Below are 20216 nucleotides of genomic sequence, written 5' to 3'. Positions count from 1 at the left end.
TAGGAAGAATAGGAGAAGGCAACAAGAAATAAAGAGACAGCCCTGATATTCCCACGTCTTATGAATTTATTTATTAGGCAAATAACCTTTAAAATAGAAACATTTTAGATAAAATAAATGCTGAACAGAAACAGAAATATACCCTCACTCTGAATGTGTAAAATATATCAAAGGTTACATGAGTAAATCAGCAGCTTCAATGATGACAACACAGCAACACTGTTAAAAAAAAGAAGGGCCTCTCAGTTCATTTCTTTGCTGAAAATGCATTTCCCATCATACTTCATCTAAGAGCATCCAAAGGAATTGAAGACAAGAAGGCAATCAACAAAGATGAGGCCTGACAGAACCCAGGAGCGTGTGGTCACTGGATGTTTGGTCGTGGTTTCAGAATAAGTTTCCCCGTCTGCGAAAAGACAAGAAAAAATTAAAAATAAAATAAAACCTTAAATTTTAGTAAAATGGTAAAAAAAAAAAAAAATCACCATGTTGACTCACATCATCACAGGACATGTTGTATTCTGCTAAAACTGTGCGGCAGCGAGCAGCAATACTGCAGGGGTAACGGTTAAAGACAATAACCAGGAATGGAAATAGGAATAAATCCACTATGTGATGTTCCTCAACCTGACAAAAATCAGCTTTGGACATCTGCTGATACCATGTACAAAAACAGAAACTATTGAGAAATCAGTAAACTCAATTCTTTACTGTGACAAAGATGATGTGATTCTAGTCAAACAGGCTGTTTAGGAAGGTGAATGAAGTGACCTAGAGGTATCTGCATGGAACCCAAAAGAGCTGGTCAAATTCTCTAAATACTAAAGAAAGATGCTTCAGTACTTTAATAACCTCCTACAACAAAATGTACACCAAACCACCCTTTATGAAACCAAAGTCCATTCACATCAAATAAAGTAATTAACATAGCTGACAAGTGCAGTGCAAATCCTGATTAACAGTGCATTTTCTATTCCATGACATAATCTCCTGATATGGTTTTGAGCCTTCAAAAACAGGCTGTTAAACCCACATGTGGACTCTAACCATTTACACTGCTTCTTATCAAGCTGTTGTCTTGTTTGAGGACTGTTTACATATAGTAGGAAAGAAAGCTTTATAAATATAGACTATGGGCAGAACTAAGGCAGGAACTAGACTGAATCATCTCTCCAGTGTGAAGAGAAAATATGAGTTGACAGGATGGCCAATGTGGCAAACATTTCAAGTTATTTCATTTAATAAGATACTTATTTAAAACTAAAAGTAAGATTTTTCCCTCCAGATGTTCTCTTTTTATATGTCCTGCACAAAACACAAGATACAAAAGTATCTAAGACAAGCTTCTGTTGTCCATCTTAGTTTCACCATGGCAGCCCCATGTCGACAGCATCCACCATGACACTGTTAAGCTGTCTGATATGAGTATAATCAGATTTTCTGAGGACCCATGAACTTATCACAAAGGTCAAGATGAAGAGATCAGGAAAAACCACAACCTGGGAATTATTTTATCTGCAAGGCAACATCAGGCTAGATGTAAACTGTAAGAAGTCAGTTTAATTTTCTCCACACTAGCCACCAGTACACTACTGCAGATGTGTGTGGTACAGTAAACATAGGAACTTAACTGAATTAAATTGATGGGCAACTGTCACAGATACCTGATCCAGCTACACGAGTCAGTATTATATTACGCTAATTTGTGTTTACTGAAGTAGAAAAAACAAGGATACATTGACGGCGCCACAACTCGTTTGTGTATTCCAGCGAAGAAGAGAGCTATTAGAGTGATGCAGCTGATGGTGAAGAAGGGATGATTCCATAGGGATGAAAAGAAAGATACCTGCATAACAAAAGGAAACAAAGCAACATCAATCTGGACGAGAAAATATTTACTTTTACAGATGTTTTTTTAAGGATGTGATGACAACATCTAGCACCAGTGCTTGTGTCTGCTATTTTATTAGAAATTAGAAATTAATTATTAATTTTTGCTCCTAAAACTTTTATGCCCCATGCTATTGATGATCAGTTTTTTAGGGGGGAAAAAGTGACACTTTTGGATGGATGAAAAATGTATTTCTTTTTAAATGTAACTTTCAATTTTGAAATTTTTATGTTGCCACTGGCTTTACTTATGAAGTTATGGAGGCTCAGAAATGCATGAAAGACAAATGAAGAAAGACAAGATTTCAGCACGCCCATATGCACTTCAAGGACCTTTAACTTGAAGAGTTAGAAAAGAATGAAGGTAAAATTTTTAATGACTTCATTAATCCTGTCAAAGACACTGTAAGAAATAAATAAATACAAAAATCTGGAAACCATCTTCAAATTTGGCTGGTCTTCTATTGAATGAGGAATGAAAAATTTTCAGAAAAGTGGAGACCTCAAACCATGAACATATCCAGGGAGACAAGCTAAACGTTCGAGATATTCCACAGCTGATGGAGATATTCAGACAGGCAGAGATAGAAAAGAGGCTTAAGGGACAGAAAAACTTCTTATAAGACTAGTCTAAAATTTGACCATGTGGTCAGTTATAGTTAAAAACTGTACACATGTGCAGACACTTAACCTGGATTAGAACTCACCTAAACTGTACTAATACATGAACAATTATCTATTAATGCATGAGGCTGCTTTTATTGGATCAAAAGTTATAGTATATATATATATATATATATATATATATGATTTATCTTCGAGTCAGACTTTCTCCACAAATACTTACTTTCTGTGTGTCTGGGTCTATTAACCAGTTCCAAGCTCCAGTAGCTGTACAGACAGACACCACTATCAGTATCACTGAAAGAAAACATAAGAACAAGAGATTAAATCAACTCACTGTAGAGTTTTAGCTAATACTTGCAGTTTGAGACCAACATGAACTTCTTTCAGGTTAATTGCAATATCAAAAAGATGTCAACCATTGTAACTTCTCTGCTGTTGTTACTTACTTCTCCACCTGCCTGTGGCAGGTTGCAAACAGGAGACATACTCTGTCAGTCTTCTCTCAAAGGCCTTCAGGTCTGCAACAAAACAACAGGACCATGAGCAGACGCTGTGTTTGGACCAAGGATTACGCAGGTATCCCCAGAAAAGCTTTTTTTTAGTCTCTTCCCCAAAAGAATGTCATGAAATTTAATCTTAAAATAAAGCCAGCCTTAGCCCTATAGCTCAGTTGGTGTCATCACTCCAAGTTGTAAACTGAAGACAGAAACCCACCATTACTTAAAATGAAGCTCTTAAATACCCTGTAGGTTTGCTACACTTTCACTTCCAAGCTGATCATATTCCCTACATATATAAAAAGAAAGAAAAAAAAGTTGCTGGCTATGACTCTACGATCCCAGTTACAAAAGCGGGGGGGTTTAACAATTAAACACGTGTTTGCGTGTAAATAATGAAGGGTATCAGTGGCTGAATGTTTTGTCAGTTAGGCTAACGAGCATGCTAAGAAAACTAGCCGGCTAACGCATCGTTACGCCAAAATTTCACAACCCATCTTAAGACGTTTGCTCAGTAAACATTCCGTGGCTTTAGCTGCAACGACTATACCCGCTGAAACTTTACATTTGATTAATTTGAGTCACTTTTACTGTTGATTACCTTCGGCCTGTTCCAAGGAGTTCATGTCTGAACCACTGTCTATGGTCTGAGAAGCAGCTACAACACCCTTCCCCTCAGCTGTAGGACAGGCCTGCTGACCAATCCTGATCGAGTAAGTGCGCAGCTAATATGATTGGGTGTGACCCAAATAAAGGGTGGTGTCAACGTTGAAGTCCCGCCTGCTGCAGGCAAACTACATGGACTGCAGGTTTAGCTTATGTAACAGTCAAGAAAACCTGGTTTCTATGTTCCAGAAAGCGTTCTTACGAATGGAAAGTTGTTTGATATGATTACATAAAAACTACATGGGAGAAAATGCAAGCATTGTAGTAAGATTCAAATGCATTTAATAGTTTGAAATCTTTAAGCAGACAGATTTGAGATAGTCCAATGATTGTTTGAATCCATCCACCCGCACATAGTTCAGGATCACAGAGATGGCATTGTTCTGGAACCCTATTCTAGCCATCACAATGGGAGAAGCAGGGGTACACCTTGGACTGGTCACTTTCCTGTCAGAGGGACAATGCAGACTTCAATTGATTTCATTTAAGACTGGAAATCATTTGAGTGATATTTGGAAAATGAAAATGTGTTCATCTTGACCTTGATCTGTTTATACGTTTTACCGTTCTAAAAGCCTTAAAAATAATATATAACAACAACAACAATAATGAAATACTACACAATTTACTGATATGTTTTCTTCCATCTCTGAACTTGCAGAAGTGTATGGAGGGGACGATAGAAGGAAAAACAAAACCAGACTGAAATGATGCCTTTTTTTTTTATTATTTCCATGCAAGTGTATCATTTATAGTCATACAAAACACATTCAACACCAGTGATAATTTTTCAAATAACCAGAAAGCTTCATTCATGCCAGTGTTCCCAAGCAGGATGTATGAGGAGTAATTTTCTAAAATTCAAGGACTACTCTTCTGTTTACAGCCTGCATTTTGTTCTGCAGCTTCACTTTGAACTTCTCCATCAGCACAGCCTCTAGTTCATCTTCTGTTATGTTTTTCATGTTATAGAGATCAACACCTTCATCTGGTTTAAATATGACCTCACTGTAGATCAAGCCAACCAGTGCTGTGAATCCTGTGGGCGTCTGCAAAGAGCAGATGGACTTGTTGGTGAACAGCGAGGTGGGATCTGTCTGGAGGTCATTGTTCACTTGAAAGAAATGATCTGGCTCACGAGGCTCCAAGCTGAAGCAGTGGATCAGTCGCGTCTCTTTCCGGTTGACCAGACTTGATTTAGCAAATTCTGGGTTAGGAACCGCCGTTCTTCTGCCAGTCTTCTCCAGCATCCAAGAATTGTCCTTGCATATGAAGCAAAAAACGCCTCCGTCCTGAGGCTGGTCCTTTCCAGAGATGAGCTCGAGGGGTTCCCGTATTTGGCCAGATAATCCAAAACTTACATCTGCTATATAAGCATTCCCCTCAATGATGACCTTGTTAATGAGATGTACTTCCCGGGATTCAAAGTCATTAATGCTCGTGTCGAAAACTCTGGAGCCCAAGGTTGTAGTGTCATAGCCCATTTGTCTCAGCACCCAGCTAAACAGGTAGTTGTTCTCAAAGCACCAACCTCCACGGGTACCCCTCACAACCTTATTGAAGATAACCTCAAGGTCCATGATTATTTTCTCTCCACAGTGGATGCTGAGGTTCTCAAATGGAATGGACATAACGTGCTGCCTGTGGATCAGCTTCAGTGTTGCAAGATCCAGTTTATCATAGGAGCCATGGAAACCAATTCTTTTGAAGTACTCTTCCAAATTCATCTTGCCTGTAAAATGCAGGACAACACATTGATAATCATTTCAGGTCTGCAACATGTCACTTACAAAGCTTTAAAAAACAAAAAACAACCCAACACCTTTCATTTTGTGTCACATCCTGTCAATTTATAGGATGCAGCCAGATGTCCAACTCCAGGTCTAGCCTGGCAGGCTCTTTGCTTCCTTACAATCTAAGAATCAATGATTCAATTCAAGACACCTAATCTTAATTAACATTTCATGTAAGAGTATCTCATTAAATTTATAACAATTAAATTTCATTCCCGTTTTCTGTTCATGTAAAGACAATGGAAATGCAAGATGGTGGAAGCATTAGGGTTTTAATAGGGCAAGTTATCCTAGCCCTCATTCAACCCTTTCAACAGCTGTTTACCAATACTAGTCTTTGGGCTGTGCTCCCCCAGAAATGTTGAATACAATTAAAATGATCTGAAAATTTTGCGCAAACATGTTTAATCTTACCTTATTTGATTGGTGTTTGATCAAGGATGTGTTTTGATGAGTCTGGAAGCGAAAAAAGGATAAAAGGTAAGTGAGCTACTTTATACTACAAAAGGAGTGTATATAGCCATTCTCATTCAATAATATGGATCGATCATGATGGTGATAAGGGTGGCGCATCCCAATTGCTTAGCTGACAGAAGCAATACACAAAACAAATAAGCTTTCATGAATGTGGCTCAGAGTTTCTGCTCCAATGAGTGATGAAAGCCTTTTCCCACAAAACACACCATATCCTCTTTATTTCTACTAATGAGCTAGACTTATCCAGCTCAAGGGAGAGGTATAGTGAGCATCTACAGCCATCTGTAAAACCCAGTGGACACACATGATTTTGGGCTGCATTTAAATCAGTGTTGGGGACCTTGCCAAAACTGGTACCATCAGAGTTTGATCCACAATACAATATCATCTGGAAGCCTGATTGGAAAAGGTTTCCTTTTTTTCTAGCATGATAATGATCCCAAACACCCTAGCATTGTAGTCAAGGCATATCTGGATAGAGGGAGGGGGGGGGACAAAACAAAACAAAAAAAACCCAAACACCACTTCACAATTGGGCACCACCAGTCATGGATTGGAGCCCTGAAGCTTTGAATCTTCTTCAAAAAGCCTGGGAAAACTATTCCTGAAGGCTCAATTACAAGAAAGCTCGCCTAAGAGCTCAAGCTGTGTTAAAGAATGAAGGTGGCCACATCAAATGTTGACTTTTTTTTTTTTTTTTTTTTTTTTTTAAATAAACACAGCACCTATAAGCTAAAACGAACATAACACTCCCAACAAATACCTGTTTGAATAAATAAGAGGACAACTGGTAAAAGCTTCCTATAGACAAAAGTCCTCAACGGGTCTGTAGGTTCTCCTACACGGTTTTATCTTCGGTGGATAAAATAAATAAATAAAATAAAAGGACCCTGAAAGCCATCCTCTTAGTTTCTGTCAAGTCTTTTGAGTAAATGCAGACAGCATCATGGCGCCATGTTTCCGAGTTTGACACAGGGATGACAGTTTTTTCTTTTTTTGATGGCAGTTGAATTTGAACACTTGGCTGTGTGGTGGACCTCCGGTAGAACACTGCCAACGCTGGTGTGTTAGAAACTCAGGTCTCTTTAATAAATGCAGTCACATTAGCGCAAATCCTAAACCTTAGCTGTGACATTTTGCGCAGGAGTATTTGGAGGGAAGGTTACTTGCAATAACTCCGTTTCAAGGTAAGACCATTAGGAGTAATGGACCCTGTGCACGAGAAAATGCTAACTTCCTGGTTTGAGACCGGATGTGGGGTTGTACATTTCCGGTAGCTTTACTTTGCGGTCAATCGCTACTGCGAAGATATCCTCCAAAATCATGTCCACAACTCGAAAACGGAAAGATCGCGTTAAGTTACAAAGAGCAGAAGGTGGGAACACTCACCACTGCTGTGTCATAAAAATCTAATGATCAATTTTGACGTTTAAAGAGTTTAGATCGATCAGTTGTTTACATCACTAAACACAAGCAGAACTGCAGCAGAAGACACATCGTCCACATTCAGAAGCACATCTCTGTATAGTGAATGGTCTTATGATTTAAACAGGCAAATGTTCAGCATTCAAACTACAGGTGAACAATAGTCAAACCAGGTGTTTCCCGTTATGTCGATATCAGCTAGTCAAGTACACACCTACACAGCATGTTAACAAACCGTGAAAAAAAGCCACACAAAAAATTAATGATTGCTGGTACATTAGTATTTACGAAGGGTATGTTGTGACTTACCTTCAAAATTACAGCGGTCCCTCGTTATAACGCGGTTCACCTTTCACCTCGCTGTTTCGCAGATTTTTAGTGCAAGTTTGCATGCTTTTTTACGTCCTGCGTCCTGATCGCTGCAGACGATCTCCTCCGTCTCTCCTGTACAGAATCGCTGCATCTATCGCTAGCAGTGTGACTCTGAAGTGCAGTGCTGTATGTCCACGAAACGTTTTGCACCGTCAAAAAATAAAATTGGCTACTTGATTTCACCTATCACTGGTTATTTTTAGAACATAACACCCGCGATAAACGAGGGACAGCTGAGAAATATAACATTTGAATCACTTTTCTCTTTTCCCCTGAGGCGTGGGGGGAAAATATTGACAAGTCGATGAACATCATTTACAGATATATTGGGTAAATGCCCGAGACATCTATAGAAATGTGAATCGCCGCTTTATTTATTTATTTGCTTAACTTGTTTTGGACCGTAAACAGGGCGCGAATAGGACACCGGAAACAAAGCTCCCCACAGGAGTTTCCGCACCGGAAGTAGCATATGCTAACGTGCACATAGTCCATTACTTGACCTTGTTTTCCCGCCGTCAAAATGGCGCTGGCCCCTGACTAAAAGGAGCAAAAAGTCTTGTTCACGGTAAAGTTTTTGCTCAAGAACAATCTAAAATATCTCCTAGCTTGACTATTTACATCTACTGCCAAAATACAGAAACAGTGTGGAAAATGTATTATCAGTGGTCACTATTGGTTTTTATTTTAAGCACATTAGCTTCATGTATTGTGTAACTGTTTTAATTAGTCCAACTTACCTGTGAGCTGGGTTGTGCCCTGCAGCTGCCTGAGTCGGTAGCTAATGGTCAAACGGTGCGTGACTGTCAACGCTCAGCTGCACTTATAAAACCCCAGGTATTACCACTAGAGGCGCTACTAACCAACTCTTTACGAAATTCAATTATATTTATATAAACACTTTTCCTCTCACACGGCTTCAGATTAAATAAGAGTTGTGCCAAATCAGGTGCAAAGACTGCAACACTACAATCCACCTCATGCATTATTGGTTCTAGCAAAATTCGACATGTTATTCAAATTTGTATTTCAAATCTAAAACTGGACTTTCGTTTCTTTGCATATAGATTTATTATTATTTTTAAAATTAGTTTTGACTGCAGTAACATATTTATGTAAATACTATAAAATGATTGGGAACTCATTATAATTGACTCAACATTAATTGATATCAGGTGCTGTTATTGATTTATTCTGTGTATGAGAATGAGCGGGAGGTTTCGTGGTTTAAGCCTTTTAATTGTACAAGCCAACCCACGCGCCAGGCACGGGAGACATAGAAAATACAAGGATACATAGGCTTTTATGATAATTAATCATCATAATATGGTTTGTAGTATTTTGAATTTTATTATTTGGGGGCAGGAGAGAAATCAGGTGGGTCTCGTTGGGAGAATCATAATCGTAAAAGCAAACACCTCTATTGTGTGGGTTTTAAGAATTATTTCACCGTGTGCAGTGTTATTGGCTTATCCTGGTTTGGAGTGTGTGAATCCTTTTGAGATCATGTAACTGGTATGAACAGCTGTTTTCTCCCAGGCTCCACTAAAGGTCTCGATTTTAAAGTGTAAGAGTTGGGAATTAAAATTTGTAATTTCAACGGTATTCCTTGTTACGTTGTTCTGTTTTCGGGTCTCTGACAGGTCATTTATTGTCGCAAAAATAATGACGTCATTTTGGCATCTTTAATAGTTATTTCAGGCGTGAAGCCATGAGTCTCCTGACTTCATTCACGTTTAAGTACCACAACCAGCTACTTCTTATAAACACATGAGATTCAATTCGACCACATTTATGAAAACAAAATAAAATATAGGTTTGTGTGTCGACAAGCAGAGGTAATTAGAGCTGCATCTGCTTATCCACGGGCGAGACTTGAGGTTTTGGTCACTGATATGAATAAATTAGTGTTATTAGACAAATTTTCACGCAGTTAAACACTGCACCATGTCTATTATACCACAAGGTGTCGTTATCGTACCACTTACCTCTTTCCAAGTCGAACAACTGAGGTAGAAATGTTTCTTTTAAGTGACAGAACATGATATATATATACAATTTCATAGTTGTATTTGAGAAATGCAAAGGAAAAGTTAATTTTGGTACTGATCTCCTTATGTGGTCACTAAAATATTTACAACTCTGAAACTGCAAAAGTGTGTGGGAATAAAATAAAACAACACATTGAAAAAGTGACTTTACTTCTTTCAGTCATAGAAATGCATCATATGAAACGTGACATTCTTGTGGCATTCAAAAACAGAAATTTTGCAAAGCTTGATTTACAGAATTTTCCTTAGGGATTAATAAAGTATTCTGATTTTAATTCTGATTACTGTTATAAAGCTTTTTCAAAGCAGGACATCTGCTGGTTAATTCTCTAAAGTGTGTAGCATGCTTTTTTGTTTACAGCCTGCAGTTTGTTCTGCAGCTTCACATTGAACTTTTCCCTCAGAATTTCTTCTAGCTCATCATCTGTTACATTTCTCATGTCATACACATCAACACCTTCCTCTGGTTTGAAGGTGACCTCACTGTAGGTCCAGCCAACCAGTGCTCTGAATCCTGTGGGTGTCTGCAAAGAGCAGATGGACTTATTGATGAACAGTGACGTGGGGTCTGTCTGGAGGTCATGGTTTACCTGAGAGAAATGATGTGGCTCACGAGGCTCCAAGGTGAAGGAGTAAATCACCTGTGTTTGCTTCTTGTCTAAAAGACTTGATTTAGCAAATTCTGGATTAGGAACCTCTGGTTTCCTGCCAGTTTTCTCTAGCATCCACACGTCCCCCTTGTCTATGAGGCGAAAGACACCCGCCGCCTGAGACTGCTCCTTTCCAGAGATGAGCTCCAGAGGCTCCCAGAGTTGGAGTGACACCCCAAAACTTACATCTGCTATATAAGCCTTCCCATCAATGATGACCTTGTTAATGAGGTGTGTTTCCTCAGAGTGATGTTCACCACCAGTAGTGTCAAAAACCCTGGAGCCCAAGGTTGTAGTGTCATAGCCCATTTGTCTCAGTACCCAGCCAAACAGGTAGTTGTTCTCAAGGCACCAGCCTCCACGGCTGCTCCTCACCATCTTGTTAAAGATGACCTCAAGGTCCATGGTAATCTTCTCTCCACAGTGGATGCTGAGGTTCTCAAATGGAATGGACATAATGTGCTGCCTGTGGATCAGCTTCAGTGTTGCAAGATCCAGTTTATCATAGGAACCATGGAAACCAATTCTTTTGAAGTACTCATCCAAATTCATCTTGCCTGTAAAATGCAGGACAACACATTGATAATCATTTTAGTTCTGCAGCCATCTCATTGACAAAGCTTTAAAAAAAATACATTAAAAAACCCCAACACCTTTCATTTTGTGCTACATCCTGTCAATCTACAGTATGCAGCCAGATGTCCTGGTATGCTCTTCGCTTCCTTACAATCTTAGATCAATCATTCAATTCAAGACACCTAATCTTAATTAACATTTCATGTAAGAGTATCTCGGTGGCACGGTGATTAGCACTGCATCCTCACAGCAAGAAGGTCCCGAGTTCAATTCCACGGTCTTTCTGTGTGGAGTTTGCATGTTCTCCCCGTGTTTGCGTGGGTTCTCCCTAGGTACTCCAGCTCCCTCCCACAGTCCAAAGACATGCACTTTGTGGGGATATGTTAATTGAAAAATCCAAATTGCCCATAGGTGTGAGTGTGAATGGTTGTCTGTCCCTGTGTGGCCCTGTGACAGACTGGCGACCTGTCCAGGGTGTACCCTGCCTCTCACCCTATGACAGCTGGGATAGGCTCCAGCACCCCCGTGACCCTGAAAAGGATAAGCGGAAGCGAATGGGAAAAAAATGGATGGATGTAAGAGTATCTCATTAAATTTATAACAATTACATTTAATTCCTGTTTTCTGTTCACTAAAGACAATGGAAATGCAAAATGGTGGAAGCATTAGTGTTTTAACCAAGTGATCCTAGCTTCATCGTTTCAGCTGCTTACCAATACAATTCTTTAAGTTGTAAATGGTAGTAAATGATAAATTCTTATTTTTCATGAAATAATGTGGTTTTGATGGGTACAGCAATTGTTGACTTTAACTTGGCATTTACTGCACAAATTAATACATTTTAACTACGGGTGCAACTATCGATATTGAACCGTTTGATACAGTGCTTTCGGTTCGGTAAGCATATGTATGAACAATACAGCATTTTTAATTTATTTTATCTACTTTCCTTCTGACGGTGCTGTCTGTGTTGAGCGCTCAGTGGATCTGCGCTCGACAGTGCAGCCTAGGCGGAGTAGTCAAACACAGATTCACTGAGCGCAGGGCAAGCTAGCTAGACAGAAGTTAAGCTCTCCTTGCAACATGGCAAATTGAACCTCCCCCACCCTCATTCAGATCTGGCGTTTGGAACTATTTTGGTTTTCATGTGACGTATGACCCTGAAGGTAAGCGAGTCATGGACTAAAGTAAAACAGTATGTTGGATGTGCCAGCAATGCTCAATTACATGGGTGGGAACTAGTGTGTTAGCGCAGTTAGCTCGTTAACAACACGCATGGGGCGATCCGTGGTAGCTCGTTAACGGAGATTTGCCGTGTTGTGGCGTTAACCTCATTTCAGATTAAGCTGACAGCAGCACTAGTGGGAACACAACGAATATGACTGCACATTTACGCGGACATCATCCTAGTGCAAAGACAAGTGGAAGCAGACAAAAACAACAAGCACATGCTACAAACTTTACCCGAGTCATTTAGACAGCCGTTAGCACATGATTCTCCTTATGGGGACCTGATATGTTTAATATGCTGCTGAGAATATAGCCCAGAAGAAGCGTATAGTATAGCTTTTATTTTGGAAAGAGCCATTTCTCTGTAATAAACTCTCTTTTCCAAAGATGAGTGATTCCTCAATCAGATATAGGGCTCGCAAAATCGCTAGCCCGATGTAGCTGGGTAATTATTAGGGGTGCAACATACTCGTATCGATATCGAACCGTTCGATACAGTGCTTTCGGTTCGGTACGCATATGTATCGAACGATACAACATTTTTAATTTATTTTATCAACTTTCCTTCTGACGATGCTGTCTGTGTTGAGCGCTCAGTGGATCTGCGCTCGACAGTGCAGCCTAGGCGGAGTAGTCGAACACAGATTCACTGAGCGCAGGGCAAGCTAGCTAGACAGAAGTTAAGCTCGTTGCAACATGGCAAATTGAACCTCCCCCACCCTCATTCAGATCTGGCGTTTGGAACTATTTTGGTTTTCATGTGACGTATGACCCTGAAGGTAAGCGTGTCATGGACAAAAGTAAAACAGTATGTTGGATGTGCCAGCAATGCTCAATTGGTGGGAACTAGTGTGTTAGCGCAGTTAGCTCGTTAATGTGTTGATGTCTTCCAGCCCCACTCATGAGGCGATCCGCGGTAGCTCGTTAACGGAGATTTGCCGTGTTGTGACCTTAACGTCATTTCAGATTAACGCTGACAGCACTAGTGGGAACACAACCAATATGACTGCACATTTACTCCGACATCATCCTAGTGCAAAGACAAGTGGAAGCAGACAAAAACAAGCACGCATGCTACAAACTTTACCCGAGTCATTTAGACAGCCGTTAGCACATGATTCTCCTTATGGGGACCTGATATGTTTAATATGCTGCTGAGAATATAGCCCAGAAGAAGCGTATAGTATAGCTTTTATTTTGGAAAGAGACATTTCTCCATAATAAACTCTCTTTTCCAAAGATGAGTGATTCCTCAATCAGATACAGGGCTCGCAAAATCGCTAGCCCGACGTCCTGGGGCTTTTTTCCAGTCGGGCTACCAAAATCTATCTCTGCCCTGCCCGTCGGCCTATCGTAGGAAGGAAAAATATATGTCAATGCTTTTGCATTCTTTCGGAAATGTAGCTGGGTAATTATGTCATTGGCATCGGCCACTGTCAATATGTGACATACTGAAATCGCGTTTGAATTTGCGCTTGTTTTTTGCTTTCACTTTGCAATCGCGTGAACTGTATAGAAAGCTACAGTACTGATTGGTGAGTGATGATAATTTGCGCACCAATTCCTCTGACATCGTCTTATCAATCGTTAGCTTACTATGCAAACATGACAAGTGAAATCTCCTGCAGCTTAAACATGTGAGAGGTTGATCGCGCAGAGAATCGCTGAGCGTTATGTGAGTGCGTGTGTAAAAGCAGCAGGATATATATTTTAGTTCTGCTGAGCCAAATAAGACAGGTCAGGGTGAAGAAGTGACAAAACGGAAAGGTTATGACAAATCAGACTATAAGGCAAAAAGAAAGTGCAGCTTTATGGTTTCATGGACAAAAGAATTTCTGTGGCTGCAATATGACGAGCTAAATAACCAGGGCTGCACATAAGTGGTCCGCAGGTGCGCATTCGCTGTCAAAATAAAAACCCGCACAAGATAAGAAGTTGCAACGCGTGTTTGCGTACATAAGATTTTCAGGAGGAGGACAGACATTTGTTTAGAACTCTTAAAGATGTCGAAGAAGCTCCTTTAAGCAATTACTTTGGTGTTCCTCCACCTCCAAAGAAATGTCAGGAGGAGTCCGAACCATAAAAGAAGCGCGTATTCTCGGAAAAGTGGTTGCAGGAGGTGAGCTGGCTTCAAACAAATGATGAACGCACAGAGATGTGGTGCAGAATGTGCCGTGAAAATTTAATAAATGACAAATTAATAAAAAGGCATGAACATTTTTTTTGTATCGAAAAAATATCGAACCGTGACACCAAAGTATCAAACCGAACCGAACCGTGAATTTTGTTGTATCGTTGCACCCCTAGTAATTATGTCATTGGCATCGGTGAGCCACTGTCAATATGTGACATATTGAAATCGCGTTTGAATTTGCGCTTGTTTTTTGCTTTCACTTTGCAATCGCGCGAACTGTGTATAGAGAGCGACAGCACTGATTGGTGAGTGATGATAATTTGCGCACCAATTCCTCTGACATCGTCTTATCAATCGTTAGCTTACTATGCAAACATGACAAGTGAAATCTCCCGCAGCAAGCTTAAACATGTGAGAGGTTGATCGCGCAGAGAATCGCTGAGCGTTATGTGAGTGCGTGTGTAAAAGCAGCAGGATATATATTTTAGTTCTGCTGAGCCAAATAAGACAGGTCAGGGTGAAGAAGTGACAGCCAAAGAAAAGCTTAGCACAAAACGGAAAAGTTATGACAAATCAGACTATAAGGCAAAAAGAAAGTGCAGCTTTATGGTTTCATGGACAAAAGAATTTCTGTGGCTGCAATATGACGAGCTAAATAACCAGGGCTGCACATAAGTGGTCCGCAGGTGCGCATTCGCTGTCAAAATAAAAAACGTGCACAAGATAAGAAGTTGCAACGTGTGTTTACATACATAAGATTTTCTGGAGGAAGACAGACATTTGTTTAGAACTCTTAAAGATGTCGAAGAAGCTCCTTTAAGCAATTACTGTGATGTTCCTCCACCTCCAAAGAAATGTCAGAAGGAGTCCGAACCACAAAAGAAGCGCGTATTCTCGGAAAAGTGGTTGCAGGAGGTGAGCTGGCTTCAAACAAATGATGAACGCACAGAGATGTGGTCAGAATGTGCCGTGAAAATTTAATAAATGGCAAATTAATAAAAAGGCATGAACATTTTTTTTTTGTATCAAAAAATATCGAACCGAACAGAACCGTGAACTTTGTGTATCGTTGCACCCCTAATTTTAACACCTTCTTTTGGTTAATACTATAAATATCATTCTAATAACAATTGTTGACTATAACTAAATTAATCTGAAATTTTTTATCTTTACCTTATGTTGTTGTTTGATCGAGGATGTGTTTTGAGGGTCTGGAAGCAAAAACAGAAAAAGGTAAGTGAGCTACTTATGGTTTTTCTTACTATGCTGCAAATCCATCTCATTTCCCTTAAAGCTTCAAAAGCAAATCCTGCAGCTTCTTTGAATCAAGTCTGATAAACATGTCACTTGCAGTCATTGCAAATCAGTATATTTAACACCTTTCCTTTCTTTAAAGTAACAGAAATTAACCTGCAACAAGAAATGCGGAGCAAAAATGTTTAACCTTACTTTGTTTGATAGTGTGTTCAAGGTTATTTTCTGAGGAATATATCTGTGAAGGCAAAAAAAGAGGGCAGTAACTGATCTCTTCTACCTGGTGAACTTCATGCAATAAAGTGGGTGAGCTTAAACAGCCAAAAGAACCTGACAGTATATTACTGATTTACTTGATCGTAAGTTAATCAGTGATAGAGTTGGTGCAACTGAGCTGCTTCACTGAGAGAAATAGTGAGAAGTCAATGCATACATGGAAATAAGTATTTATGTTATCCATGCAGTTATTAAAGTTCTTTCAGCAGCACATTTAAATGATAATATATACACATTTGGAAAGAAGAAATAACGCATCCCTCGCCTCAAAAGAGAAAAGTCCAGTACACAGGCAATAAAACACACCCACATTAATACAATATGGTCAATGATTTTGCAGATAATGACCGATATTATTCATATCATGGCAATTTCTATGATATTACAAAACAAAATAGTTTCTCTTGAATGTGATCATGTGAAAGAATATAAACTCTGGTTCTTTTACAGTAAGTCCTGTTGTTGGTTTGACTATAACTAAATTAATCTGAAAATTTTGTTATTAACAGGAGCTTTGTTATTTGTTATTAACAGGAGCTTGGTGGACAGACCATTCATGCAGAAAGTTTGAAATGGGTGAAATGTGAGGTTGATTTTATCTAACAGCAGTACAGCTGTTAGATAAAATGTGTACGAGCAGTAGAGCCTGATTAGAACTCACTTAAACTGTAATATTAGAAGCATAATTGTCTATTAAAGAACATGGTCAGTTTCATTGTACACTACTAAAACCAGCAAACTGTGGCAGAGCAGCTGCCAGGATAACTGGTAAGTTTACCAAAGAAAAACAAAAGTTCTTACTGAGAGGAAGACTGTCAAAAGCATATTTTCTGTTGTTAAAAGAGGCTGATTTATTTATGCATTGTCTGTCACCCACTGCAGGGATCATAATGTGTTATGATCCCTGCTCCCTTTTGAAGAGAATAATTGGTAATGACAACATCATTTTTGTAAAAGCAAGAAACCTTGACACAGAACATAGAATAAAACAGCAAAGTATATTTAAAGTATGTTTAATATCATGAAACCCAAAGAGCCACTGTCCATTCAAGTCTGTTAAAATACAATTTAGGTTATTCTATCTAACACATGTTGATCTAAGAACTGCCTTTGGATGGCCAAGATGAGGATCTGAGTCTCAGTCATGTAGAGGTAGAGGCGTTGAGGACAAATCATTTGATATACAAACGTCCTTGTATAAACCTATGACACTATAACAACTTCACAAAACAGGACATTTTAATACTGTGAATTACTCAGTTACCATATATAAGCATTATGATAATTTTTATAATGGTGAACAGATAAACAGGTAATATAGTTTGAAAAATAGAAATATTCATGGAATCTTCTTTCTTCATTTCAAGATCAAAATGTTGCCTTTGCAAGAATGTTTTGAGATTGAATTTATTAAACTGGAGAGAAGCAGTGTGCATATTTTCTTACTCTTTCTAACAATATATGATTTTTTTTTTTTGTCAGAATGTCTTCAGATTTGCTCAGTTTTCACCTTTTGCTGTTTTACAAGGTTGAGGATAAATACTATGAAATAAGTTATCTTAGTTTAAGCATTATGATATATGGGATTAATAAATATACAAACATAAAACAAAAAAAAAATGTGACACAAAAACATTCAAGGTAGTTATAAATATTAAGATCACTACACTCACTATTATATCCAGAAAAATATAAACATGGTATGTTTTTCCTCATACTGTAAATCATTTTATTTAATGCACAGATACCCTATGTACTTTTAAAATGAGGAATAAAGCTCAGATACGTTTTAAGCCTAATTTACATATTCTGACAGACTTCCCATAATGCACTGAGCATTTCTCCTCTACTCCCTTCTTCTCACTTTCCACTATAATACAATTCCAAATAAAGCTACTTTCAGCTGCTCCCTTATTTACAAGGAGCTGCCACAGCAGGTGGCTTTACCTTCGATTTGTCAATCCTGGTGGAAACCCAAAGGCAAATGTGTAAACTACTACACTACAATAACACTACAAATTAAAATATTTATACTTGCATAGCTTTACTGTTGTTAGGTATGCTGCATCTATTTATATTTTCCTGTTTAGTGTACTTTGCTGCTGTAACAATGTGAATTTCCCATTTGTTCATAATTATGTAATGATTATGTGGATAATTGATTGTTGTGGTGTTCTCTGTATTATTGTAGGGTCTTTACCTTGCAATATAAAGTGCTTTGAAGTGACTGCTTTTGTGATTTGGCGCTATATGAATACAATAAAATCAAATTGAATAATTGAAATTCAAATGGAGTTCTTTTTTTATCGTTCCATCATTCAGTCACATTATTTAGAGCTCATTTCTTTCTGTTTTTATGCAACTACAATTCTGAAGATCTAAATAATTTAATTCATGGAGTTGTCAAATATTTTATTTTGCTGACGAGCTTCAACATAAAATGTTGATATGTGAGGATTGTTTTCAAAGTGTGTACCAGGATTTGTTGCTCATGAGCTTTAGTTTGTTCTGCAGCTTTATGTTGAACTTTTCCATCAGAATTTCTTCTATCTCATCATCTGATATGTTCCTCATGTCTAAGACATCAACACCTTCCTCTGGTTTGAAGGTGACCTCACTGTAGGTCTTTCCAATCAGGGCTCTGAATCCCGTGGGAGTCTGCAAAGAGCAGATGGACTTATTGGTGAACAGTGAGGCGGGGTCGGTCTGCAGCCTGTGACATTTATCTACAAAATGATCCATCCCGCGAGGCTCCAAGGTGAAGCAGTAGATCTGCTTTGTTTCCTTCCTGCTCACCAGACTTGATGTAGCAAATTCTGGATTAGGAACCTTTGGTTTTCTGCCAGTCTTCTCCAGCACCCACATGTCCCCTTTGTCTATGAGGCGAAAAACACCCGCTGCCTGGGGCTGCTCCTTTCCAGAAATAAGCTCCAGAGGCTCTCGCACTTGTGATGACACCCCAAAGCTTACATCTGTTATATAAGCCTTCCCATCAATGATGACCTTGTTAATGAGATGAGAGTCAAGCGGGCCAAAGTCATTGAGGAAACTATTGAAAACTCTGGAACTTAGTGTTGTCGTGTTGAAACCCATTTGTCTCAACACCCAGCCAAACAGGGAGTTGTTCTCAAGGCACCAGCCTCCACGGCTGCTCCTCACAACCTTATTGAAGATGACCTCAAGGTCCATGGTGATCCTCTCGCCACAGTGGATGCTTAGGTTCTCAAATGGGATGGACATAACGTGCTGTCTGTGGATCAGCTTCAGTGTTGCAAGATCCAGTTTATCACAGGAGGCATGGAAACCAATTCTTTTGAAGTACTCACGCAAATCCATCCTGTTTGTAAAATGCAGGTTATGACACCATTCGTAATATTCCTCAGATAAGACACAGGATACTTTACACCGGGTCATATTATACTGAATTTAGTGATCAGTCCTATATCAAGTTAAAAGTTGCACTTATATATGCAAAGTCGATTCCTAAACATGTTGTAAAGTAGTTTATCACGGACTTGTTTTTGTTTGTTTTCAACAATTCGGTGTAACTCGACCTAAACATGCTCATGACTCATCTTCCCGTTTTATCACATTTTGCACTTTTTGGGTGGTGCGTTTTGTACAGATACGGAACGTGCAGGCCTGCTCAACTTTGGGCAAGTTTTTCAAGTGAGTAAATTATGTAAAACGAGAAAGGCAATTTCGACAAACGTTCATCCGTGTGCCTGTAAAAGTATACCCTACTTTTTTTGTCACCACGATCAGATCGACAAATACGCATACTTTAGGAAACATAAAGCCCGTCGGCCGTGCCTCCCACCGGACTGTTTCCTTTAAGAGTTTAGTGCACTCTTGACTTCACTGATCTCTCTTACATAACACAGCCGCTTACCTTTGGACTTTGAAGTAACCTGCAGATCTGCGTCGTTGTTCTGGCTGGCAACTGAGAGTAAAATATGACGTCGTCGTCAATTTTCAGTTTGTATCACCACTAGAGGGACTACTAATCAAAGACTTACGTAAATACTCTTTTTAGTTTACCTTTTAAAAAGATTATTCACGTTTTCCCCTCACACAACTACAGATTAAATTAAAATTCTACTAATTCAAGGGGAAACGTCTGTACAGAGTATTTAGAGCAATATTTCACTCCTTTATTAGTTCTCACTGAAAACTCCACTCTCTGTAAATTGGTGGGTTAAACGATTTTATTCTTGAAATGATTATATTGTTTTTAAATGTGGCTCAGACAAATATTTTTTTTAATGTTTCTAAGGGATTTGACTGCTGTGAAGCCT

The 20216-nt window shown here is 39.0% G+C and overlaps 4 protein-coding genes across 7 annotated transcripts; all 4 read right to left on the bottom strand.

The window, feature by feature from the left end:
* Positions 1 to 43: 43 nt before the first annotated feature.
* cnep1r1 (CTD nuclear envelope phosphatase 1 regulatory subunit 1) lies at positions 44 to 3717 on the bottom strand. Its single transcript, XM_006779768.2, has 6 exons — positions 3616 to 3717; positions 2964 to 3035; positions 2738 to 2811; positions 1737 to 1846; positions 499 to 553; positions 44 to 406 (listed from the first exon to the last, which is right to left on the bottom strand). Exons 1-6 carry the CDS (start codon positions 3638 to 3640, stop codon positions 365 to 367), a joined length of 378 nt encoding a protein of 125 aa, XP_006779831.1. The 5' UTR covers positions 3641 to 3717; the 3' UTR covers positions 44 to 364.
* A 666-nt stretch (positions 3718 to 4383) lies between these two features.
* Positions 4384 to 15645, bottom strand: LOC102776418 (arylamine N-acetyltransferase, pineal gland isozyme NAT-10-like). 3 transcript variants are annotated; one of them, XM_006779766.3, is made up of 3 exons: positions 8488 to 8564; positions 5888 to 5929; positions 4384 to 5412 (listed from the first exon to the last, which is right to left on the bottom strand). In XM_006779766.3, exon 3 carries the CDS (start codon positions 5405 to 5407, stop codon positions 4535 to 4537), a length of 873 nt encoding a protein of 290 aa, XP_006779829.1. In that variant the 5' UTR covers positions 5408 to 5412; positions 5888 to 5929; positions 8488 to 8564; the 3' UTR covers positions 4384 to 4534. The 3 variants fall into 3 exon arrangements, with proteins under 3 accessions (XP_006779829.1, XP_006779830.1, XP_087704490.1); XM_006779767.3 differs by lacking the exon at positions 8488 to 8564 and adding an exon at positions 6714 to 6971; XM_087848364.1 differs by lacking the exons at positions 5888 to 5929; positions 8488 to 8564 and adding an exon at positions 15562 to 15645.
* Positions 9946 to 19862, bottom strand: LOC148106285 (arylamine N-acetyltransferase, pineal gland isozyme NAT-10-like). Of its 2 annotated transcripts, none has more exons than XM_035905945.2 (2): positions 19811 to 19862; positions 9946 to 11005 (listed from the first exon to the last, which is right to left on the bottom strand). In XM_035905945.2, the coding sequence occupies exon 2, from the start codon at positions 10998 to 11000 to the stop codon at positions 10128 to 10130; it is 873 nt and encodes a 290-aa protein (XP_035761838.2). In that variant the 5' UTR covers positions 11001 to 11005; positions 19811 to 19862; the 3' UTR covers positions 9946 to 10127. The 2 variants fall into 2 exon arrangements, with proteins under 2 accessions (XP_035761838.2, XP_087704628.1); XM_087848502.1 differs by lacking the exon at positions 19811 to 19862 and adding an exon at positions 15562 to 15609.
* LOC102776138 (arylamine N-acetyltransferase, pineal gland isozyme NAT-10-like) lies at positions 16932 to 19880 on the bottom strand. Its single transcript, XM_006779765.3, has 2 exons — positions 19811 to 19880; positions 16932 to 19255 (listed from the first exon to the last, which is right to left on the bottom strand). Exon 2 carries the CDS (start codon positions 19252 to 19254, stop codon positions 18382 to 18384), a length of 873 nt encoding a protein of 290 aa, XP_006779828.2. The 5' UTR covers position 19255; positions 19811 to 19880; the 3' UTR covers positions 16932 to 18381.
* Positions 19881 to 20216: the final 336 nt, after the last annotated feature.

This window comes from Neolamprologus brichardi, chromosome 1 (genome assembly GCF_056152115.1).
Source record: "Neolamprologus brichardi isolate AB-2024 chromosome 1, ASM5615211v1, whole genome shotgun sequence".
Taxonomy (NCBI): Eukaryota; Metazoa; Chordata; class Actinopteri; order Cichliformes; family Cichlidae; genus Neolamprologus; species Neolamprologus brichardi.
Note: the sequence above shows the minus strand (reverse complement) of the source record. Positions and strands in the feature narration are given on the sequence as shown.